A 10,216-nucleotide genomic window follows, 5' to 3' on the forward strand; every position below is an offset into this window, starting at 1 on the left:
CTGAACCTTACAGCAAATAATTGAAAATAGTTACAAATTGAAAATATTAACAGTTTAAATTTATAATTTCTGAAATTTATAATTTCTTCAGCAACGTTAGGCCCAAAAGCCCCATCCAGAGTTGATCTGCTCACTTTGCACAGCTTTGAGCCGCTGGAGCAACTTTTGTTTAATCGAATCACACGTCCTCTGAATTTTAACAGTTTTTCAGCAATATTCAGCATGAGAGCAGCTGCACCGGAAGTTGGCTGTCCGTTTTGCATGACTTTAAGCGACTGTAGCAAGTTTTATTTCACCTATGCATACACCTACTGAATTTACAGTATTTCAGAATCTTTCGACCGGAACTTACTCTGTCCACTCCGCAAGATTTTAAGACGCTATAGCAAGTTTTGTTAAACCTACTCACGCGCTTACAAATTTTAGCAATATCCAGCCTGAAAACCGTACTAAAAGTTAGTCTCTCCGCTTAGCACGGTTTTAAACCACTGGAGCATGACTCATTTCACCTGCTCACGCACTCTTTGAATTTTGATAATTATCAAATAAAAAAATTTGTTCTAGAATCTCGACCTGAAGTTGCCCTGCCTGCTTTGCACCATTTTTAACCGATACTCCAGAATTTTCTCTGACACACCCACGCTCTCTGGGTTTTAATTTTTATGATTTTTTTTTTTTTTTTTCACTAAGATTGGTCCGGAATCACCATGGACAGTCATCTCGACCGCCTTGTACGTTTTTTTGGAATTTTTCACAACAGTTCTCATCTTTATCAGCGGAAATTATTACATCGACTGGATATCTCAGACACATACTTTTTTTTTAATATATATTTTTGAATATATATTTAAAATATATTTTGAATATATTTTGAATATATTTTGAATACATTTTAAATATATTTTAAGTACATTGTAATTATTTTTAAAATATATTTCTCGTACAAAGAAAATATGTTGTAGATATAATTTTATGATATGCTACTGCGTATATTTGTAATACATAGTGAATATATACTCCATATATTTTTTGTATATTTTACTATTATTGAGAATATATTTTTTATATACGAAAAACGGCCAAAAGTTGTGTAATTGGAATATATTTTCATTATATTTTCAATATATCTAAAATATAATCACATATACTTCAAATATACTTTGCTTATATGTTTCTTATATTTTATTTATATATGATTTATATTTTTATTGTATTCAACATATATATTTTTTCCATGGGGGTCAATCAGATTCAATTGGAAAATAATAATTTTTTTAAAATAATTTTCCGATTGAAACCGATTAAAACTGATTAAAAAAAATTCAATCAGATTCAATCGGAAAATAAGAATTTATTTCTCGATTTTATCCCGATTGATCAATTTTTTATTTCTCCGTGTAGAATCTTCTAATTGATTTTAAATTATCTTCCTGATGAGCTAGATATATAGCTAAAGTCTTTAGTAAAAATGAAACGAGGCACTGGCTAGCGTCTCGCTAGCGTCGCTAGAATCAATGCTAACGGTAGATGACAAACGGGGCGGCCCTCATTTATTTTGAATAGGGGTGTGCGTATTATCTTTGAGATACGAGTAGTTTAACATTAGACAGTATAAAAATTATAAGCTTAATATAGTATACATTCTTTTTACTGCAGAAAGTTCTACTGATTATATCTTATAAACAGTGCACTTTAGCAATATCACCCTATTTAAAAAATCTCATAGATTCTCATACATTCTCATAGAGATTTTATGAGAATGAATGAGTTCTATGAGAAGTGCTATATGGTTAAGTATAGGGCCTTATACATACAGCTATAAGAATCTCTCGGATTTTTTTAGCAGGGAAGTATAATAAATAATTTCGTAGAGGACGAAATTTTCTAAAAGATGGGTGCTATGCATCTTTTTCGCACGATGAGCCGTTTTTTTTTCACTATTAACAAAATTATATGAAACAAGTGAAAAATAGACTTTCGGAGCCGATAGAATCGACAAAGATCGAGTTAGAGCGATTTGTTTTATAGACTTTCAAATTCGACAAATTCTCTGCAAATTAAAACTGGTTTCAAAACAGTAGCTTAAAATTTGGCTAAGTTATAGCAATTTTAGAAAAAATGTTATTTAATTAACATACTTTTTTAATGGAAAAATTTGATACTCGAGAGAAAGTACTTTAAATTAAATTTAAGAGCTGAAATTTTCAAGGAATTTTTTTCTCAATATAAACAACAAAATTTTCTTGTGTCGGCTAGAAAAAAAAAAATTCCGTTTCAAACGAAACGGATTCAATTAGAAAATAATAATTCATTTATCGATTATTTTCCGATTGAATCCGATTAAATCCGACAGAAAATTTTCAATCAGTTTTAATCAGATTCAATCAGAAAATAATAATTCATTTATCGAATATTTTCTGATTAAATTCGACAGACAATTTTCAATCAGTTTCAATCGGATTCAATCGGAAAATAACAATTCAGATAGTATTGATAATGATTAAAATTTGGGCAGATATAAATTTCATTTATCATTAAATCAGCAATTTTTAAAATATCCGAGTATAGAATTTTATCTGTCTTTCCAATTTAATCAATTTTATAAAAAGTTAAAACAAGCATTTTTCACGATTATATAAAAACTTTTCTTAAAAAACTGTATTGATTGAGTTTAAAACTATCACGAAAATAAAAGGAAACATCAATAAAAAATAATATATATATATTAAGTTGGTTAAAAAAAAAAAAATTTTTTTTTTTTGGTATCCAAAAATTGAAAGTCTACCTAAAAATAAAAATTTCGGTACTAATCTAAGCTCTTAATAACAATACTTCGGTTTGCATCAATCAATTTTTCTATTTTCTATTTAAATAACACGGGAAAAAAACTTTTTATTTTTTAGAATTTTCTAACTTAAAAGCCAATCAACGAATTATTATGCACGATAGATATTTTTATAGGATATTGAATGCTCTACAACAAAAGTCTCATCTTTTTTTGATAAATCTAATTGTTCAAAAGTTATTTGAGCTTAAAGTCAACTTTATAGAAAATTTTGGGATCTTCTTACTTTTCCCGCGAAACTATCAGTTTTATCAGAAAATCTCATAGATACTTTTTTGTAGGTAATTTCATTTCTCAAAAATTATTATAAATAAAGTTTTTCAAAATTTCGCTTTTTTTTTCTAGTTATTTTCATTTCAATGTCAAGCTCTTAAAAAAATAGTTTTCTGATTGATTTTTTATAAATTCTAAAATATCTTTTTTGTATTTTAACTTATATATTTTAAATAAATTTTTTTCATTGGGGTGTTTAACGCAAGGATTTTCGTATGCTCCAACTAATAGAAAAAAAAGTTGCTTGAACTAAGAGAAAAATTTCTTAGCAGAAAAGATATATGTAGAGGAGAGGAAATTCACCAGTCCTCGGCGATAGCAATGGGAGTAGTTTGGTGCTCGCCACTAGATAGCGCCTACCACTTGTGAAGTGTCCCTGGTAAGAAACGTAGTTCAGACGTATTATATTCTAGACTTGGAAGCAATTCTGACACGAGCACTCCTCTGTTCTTTGACAGAGTGACAAGTGCCATTTTTGGTGGTAATATAGTATATCCTATATTACTTCATGACATGAAATCTATTTGTTAATATAGATTCAACGTAGATTTTAATATATTTGATTTTTTAATTTTTTACCGTTTAAAAATATATAAAATTATTTTTTCCCGGTAATCGGTAATTTTTGATTAATTCACAATCAAAACCTTTCGGAAATATCTGATTAAATCCGATTGAAACTGATTGAATGTGAATCAGAAATTTCCGATATGATAGGACGTTTTCAATCAGTTTCAATCGGATTTTTTAATTAGGGAATAGAAAAAAATTTCTCATTGAAGTGTAAGTTTCTGAAGCTTATTAATTGCACGAATTTTATCAAAACGAAATAGACAAACAGCAATTTTTCAAAAATAATTTTTTTTTTTTTCAGTACAATTGGCATGAAAAATAAAAATTAAAACTGGTTTCATCATAAGTAATAAAACATTCGTTTATTACAAGCAAAGTTTTACCTCTCAAAAATTAAAAATAAATCATTTTCATCGGTGAAGCGAGCTTTAAGACTCCAATTTCATCGTTCATACAATATTCGATTCTCAGAATAATAATACGTCATTAAAAAAAAATTTACGTCTCAGCCTTTAATACTTTTAGCAGTAGTAGTTTTCGAGTAATTATAACAGAATCAGATAAATATATTTTTAAAATAGCTATCCTCTATAAAACGTTTTTGTTAAGAAAAAATTATTTTAGAGACAAAAAACTTCTGGTGTCGAGAATAAATGTATTCAGCAATAAAGAACAGTCACGTTTTATAGTTAATAGTTTAATGTTTTTAATACCCCCTAGTGATTTTCAGGGTGATTGTTGGTTGCCATATAATTAATTTTTAAAGTCAATAATGTCATTTTTGCTTCGATTACCGATAACAGTAGAAATCATTGTACCAACCTTTTAAACCTCTCAAATAAAAGAGGGAGAATTAAAGTAGAAGAGTGTCAAACGGACATTTTTTTCTTCTGAATTTGAGCTTGTTATTTTTAATCGAGTAAAATGGGTGTCTTAAACATTGCATTTAATTGTCAGAGAGAAATAAAAAAATTTTCTTATTTTGAATTTTAGTAAATAAAGGTAGAGAAACTATTCTTGTGGTAGGATTAACATTTAATATGCGAGTTGGGAGCACATGAAAATCTATAGGTGGTGTTAGCGTGAAAATGTTCGCTTGTTTGTTCTTATGTAATTTTTATTGTTTATGTGTAATTAAATCTTTAAATTTACCTGCAAATTAAATTACATTAATTTTATGAATTAAATTAAGAGGTTATCAGGATGTATCGGATAAGATAGGTAATAGTCAATGAAAGTCGTGATTGGGTGTCACAAAACGAAGAATATATTTTGAACCAAAAATTTAGGGAAAGCACTACGGCATAGAACCCTTTGAAGAAAGTTACAAGAGTGTTGAAATAATGATAAAGATAGTAACTCGTTGAACAATTGACACAAGAGGTTGTATATATGTGTTTGTGTGTATATGGATCCGTGTGTGGTATTATTTAAGTAAGAACGTATAGAGTTAAAAATTACGCGATTTGAGATCGTCGTAAGTTGCTCGAGACTGAACTGTAAAATTGTAAGATTGTAAATATGTATGTATACACGTCTGTATATAGAGATTGAATGATATACACGTCTGTATTTGAGAAGAAATAGAGACTCTGAGTATCCACTGGTGGATACTCAGGCCGTAATTTCGTACGAGTAAGTGAATAATTATTCGAGAGATTGATATATTTGATCGTGATCACGAATGTCGATTATGAGATGATATACACGTCTGTATAACGATATGCGATTAACCCAAAATACCCACTGATGCATAGTTAGGCCGTAGCTTGAGCGCGTAGGAGCGAAATTGTCGATCGATCGGTTAGGTAACGGTATGACCCGTTGAAATTCAAATATCGCAAGATTGATCTCGATATTGCGAACCTTGGTCTGATTATGCAAGGCAATGATACGACTAGTCGTTTATTTAAGACGAATTTAATTTGAATTTGATCAATTATTACTGATAGATCGTGGATGGCGTCAAAGCCCTTAAATTAAATGAAGTTAAGTTAATCTATTCGATTACTTGAGGTTATTCGATATCAATAGATCGCGAGCGGACTTGAAATCTCGATATCACGCGTACTAGTATCGTTAATTTTTAACGCGACTGATCAATCGAGTGTTAACGTAATCGAACTCAATGTTCAGGAAGAGATGAATAATTCGTTGAATTGAATAATTATCCAGAGATACAACTCAACATTAAATATTAACCCAACTAGTGTTATTATTCTTTAATATTAACAATAAATGTTATTATTAAATCTCCAACACAATAAATTAAAGATTTAATGAGAACACGAACAAATACCTGGTGCTGGAATGGGTTGGACCCACGCGCGACAAGTCCTGACCGGTTAATTGCGACGCAATTCCCGCTGGGATGTTAAAGTTAATAAATATGAATTTCATTCCCGAAAATAATTGATAAAAATGATTTGATCGTATGATATAATACTTATCTCTATGAGATGACTCGAAATTATGAGAGATAATTAATTGGGTTTCGTAACATATCTGAATATTAATTCTGTATTAATTATAATGCTCACAGTGTGTGCGCTCAGTAGTAAGACTCGTGGTCAACTGGCGAAAAGACGCGGTGACGCCGGTTTGCTGGGTCGACCGAACGGAGAACTCAGACACCCGAGTGACAGAGATACTTTGAAGGCGTAAGTGCAACGAAGAAGGATAGCGAAACCGACACTATAATGAGCACGCGCGTTTAGGGAGCAACCCGAGTTGACGATAAATTTAATTAAAGCGCCGCCAAATGGTGACTCTATTAAATATTCAAATTCTTTACATTAATATAATGACAAATAGCATGGGACTTCCGTTATCGACGGAACAGGTGGAACTGCTAATGGTAACATAAACTTTTTCAAAAGATCATAAAATTTTTTTTAATTTCCTGTGTAGATATTTTCTATTTTCGTTTTAGTATGTTCACTTAGAACGTGAACGACAAAGTTAGTAAAGACTAACGCGTGAATCCTATCTCAAGTCAATGTTCAAAATCGCTGAAACCATATGTTGAGCAAAACATTGTGGCTTGTGCTGAATTTAAGGTTGATAATTTTTTTTATAGCATAGGATTACAGGATGCCGAGGTTAAAAAGTTTAAAAATTTAACTGTAGAGTTGTTTATGAGAAGTTGTAAAATCACATTTTAAATTTTGTTTAAAATTGTTATTGTACATCTGGTCTTGACTCAGATGTACAACAACAAACACGGTGGTTAAAAATTGTCATTTTATCTTAAAATCTTATTATCTTGAGTTGATACTATTCAGTTTCTACTTTGCTCTCAAAGACGATACTTCCAAAGTAACGTCAAATACTTCAGTGTAAAATGGCTACGTAATATTTGACTCGAAGACAAAATACCCGCGACAAAATACCCGCGACAGAATATCCATCAACTAAAATACCGGCGACAAAATAACCGCAACCAAAAAACTTAATGCTTACATATCATTATTACTATTATTATTAGAATATTTATTATTATTTTTACTAAACAATATCAAAATTATCTCTGATTTACATAAAAATGGATAATTTATCATTTATGAATTTACTCATAATGTAAACAAATATTTTAAGTCAAAAAATTATAAGAGAATACAAAAAAATGTCAATTAAACGTTATAAACAATAATTAATCATCCTTAATTTATGATTCACAGTAATGTTAAGTTTGGAAAATATCGATACATTGATCTTAGGTACGCAATACATTGGCTACATTTTTTAAGTATTGTAACTTATTATTAGGATCGTATGCAGCTACAACATTCTTTAAACGTGCATCATATTCACGGTAATTACGACGACGTTTAGGTAATGATACACCAGTATCTTGATGATTTAATTTTAATTCGACGATAGTCTGCTCAGTTCGCAATACACTTATGAACTTGCTTAAATTAGCGTGATAAATGCGAACCAAGGCATTAAAAGAATGATGCCATCCCTCTATTCCATTATTGGATTTCATTTCTTCATTAATTACACTATCGTAACAATTCCACAACTCAATACTAAACATCGGAGCAGAACGATCAACTTTGTTCCGTTTCAAGACACCGATCCACGTAGATTCATAATAATCCAACAATCCAGATAATCGTTGTTCATTCTCGACATAAAATTCACTTTTTACAAGCTCGTCGTAGGCTTCTTTTACATCATTAGGGGGGACAAATGCCAGTGACATTAGCATTTTTATATTCTGAACGACACGTATGTTTTTATTATACCACTGTTGTAAACCTTCACTTTGCACATGACGCCATATACATTGAGTATGATGGAAAAAGCATCCACTGACGTCGACATTTTCAAATACAGTCTTAAACGCATTAATATAAGACAATTCAAAGTCGGTTAACATCCAACGTAAAGTAATAACATCAGGCATTAGTTCTTTTATTTTCTTCAAAATCTTTAAATAAGTAGACTGAGATTTACAAGGTGATAATACGTAAACTAATGGCAATGTGTGTCCATCAATGACTCCATGTAATGAATATAATTGCTTAAATATAACTGGGACTGATCGAAAAGTGCCGTCGCCACACCAAATTTCACATTGACTTAATTTAATTAAATTCGAAGCAGTGGAAAAAATCAAAAATCGATATTTATTTCCACCACTATCATACTGTAAAAATAGTTGGTTCTTTTCAGTCATTTTCAAGTCATCACGTAATATGAAATCAGATATATTGTTTCCATCAACTTGAGGTATTATTTCATGACGAGCACGCTGGACCAATCGCTGCATTGATGCAATTCGACCCAATCGAGCCATTACAGGAGAGTTAGCATTTTTTACAGTGTCAGCAATTACTTGCAATGGATTATTGTCACTATTAACAGCACGAAGCTTTAAATTTGCTCGAATAACTTTGGCCTTAATATCAGTAATATCCCCAGCATGTTGATGTTTAGGAACATCACCAATAATCGAACCTATTGAAATAAATTTGTTAATAAAAATATAAATTATCAAATAACAGTAGCTAACATAATATAGAAAAAAAAATTACCGTTCTTTTCTTGTGACGTGGTGTGAATTATAACAGAGCAAGCCATTTTGCGGTTATGTTCACAACATCGCCAAGTAACGCTACTTTTATTGATGCTTTTACACGAATACGAATAACCTTCATAAATAAGCAATTTTTTTCCCTTTTGCGATTTAACAAATTTCAACGACATAATTAAACACAAATCAAAAATTGCAAATAATGTTAAACCAAAACGAAAGCACGTGAAACAATAACGAGATCAAATATATTATAATGTAACTTAGTATATTATCAATTTCAGACGATAGATGGCAATATTGGAGAAAAAAAAATTACTGATCAAATACACCCTAATAGCCACTTTAGCTTGAAATCGACGGACGAAACTTTTGAAATTAAACGGCCGCTAAAGCAAACTGTGCTATTAGGATAGAATCAATATATAATATAGCGATATACTTTTCAGTTGATATTATACCAACAGGTGGTCATTAATTTATAAACATCATGGTTATATTAATTATCAATTTTATTACTATATTTTGTCAGAAAACTATTCGATACTTTCGGACACATTCAACCAGATACCTATCAAAAACTTGTCAAAAACACTAAATTAAGATAATAAAAAATTTCAATTAATAAAAATGTAATTCTTTTTTTTTTTTTTTTTTTTTTTTTTAATAACATAACGGTTATTTTGTCGCGGGTATTTTAATTGACGGGTATTTTGTCGCGGGTATTTTGTCTTCGGGTCAAATGTCGTGTCACCGTGTAAAATGGTGTTCTCTAATCAAGAATACGCAGACGTGCATTACATTTACGGTCTATGTAATGGAAATACCCGTGAAGCTAGTCGCATTTACGCTCAACGATATCGATACCGTCATGCACCTAATCCGCGAGTGTTTCAAAATGTTCATCAGCGGTTATATGACACCAGAAGTTTTGCCTCAGTAGTTTGTATTGCCCGAAAGTTTTTTGTACACCCGAAAGTTCCAGGAATTATAGCCCGGTAATTACGGCTTACGAGTTCACTTTTGTGAAGAGCTTCTTCGTCGCAATGGAGAAGATCCCGATTTTAAAAAAAAATATAATGGACTGACAAGTCTCTCTTTACTCGGGCTGGGAGTTTCAATACGCGAAACACTCATCATTACGCGTACGAAAATCCAAAGTTCCGTAGAATTCGTGGTTTTCAAAACCGATGGTCAACAAACATGTAGGAAGGGATAGTTAGTGATCATTTTTAAACATATTTATTGCCAGACAAAATGAATGTAAGTACTATAAATTTTTATAATTTAAAATAAATAAATAAGAAATAGTTTCATAATGTCAGTAACTTACATCCACACGTGCCGATATGTTTTAGATTATTTAGGGGTGAGGAGGGGGCAAAGGAGGGGTACTTAAGAAAATACTAAGTTTTCGAGGACTAAAATACGCTAAATCATTTTGTTTTTAATGATATTCAAAGTAATTAGACAAAATTTTT

General features: G+C 30.7%; 1 protein-coding gene across 1 annotated transcript; it reads right to left on the reverse strand.

Annotated features, from left to right (window-relative positions):
- Window positions 1-7,406: 7,406 nt before the first annotated feature.
- On the reverse strand, window positions 7,407-8,782 carry LOC128667325 (uncharacterized). The gene is made up of 3 exons (XM_053736981.1): window positions 8,737-8,782; window positions 8,350-8,659; window positions 7,407-8,280 (listed from the first exon to the last, which is right to left on the reverse strand). Exons 1-3 carry the CDS (start codon window positions 8,780-8,782, stop codon window positions 7,407-7,409), a joined length of 1,230 nt encoding a protein of 409 aa, XP_053592956.1.
- Window positions 8,783-10,216: the final 1,434 nt, after the last annotated feature.

This window comes from Microplitis demolitor, chromosome 2, assembly GCF_026212275.2.
Source record: "Microplitis demolitor isolate Queensland-Clemson2020A chromosome 2, iyMicDemo2.1a, whole genome shotgun sequence".
In the NCBI taxonomy this organism is placed as follows: Eukaryota; Metazoa; Arthropoda; class Insecta; order Hymenoptera; family Braconidae; genus Microplitis; species Microplitis demolitor.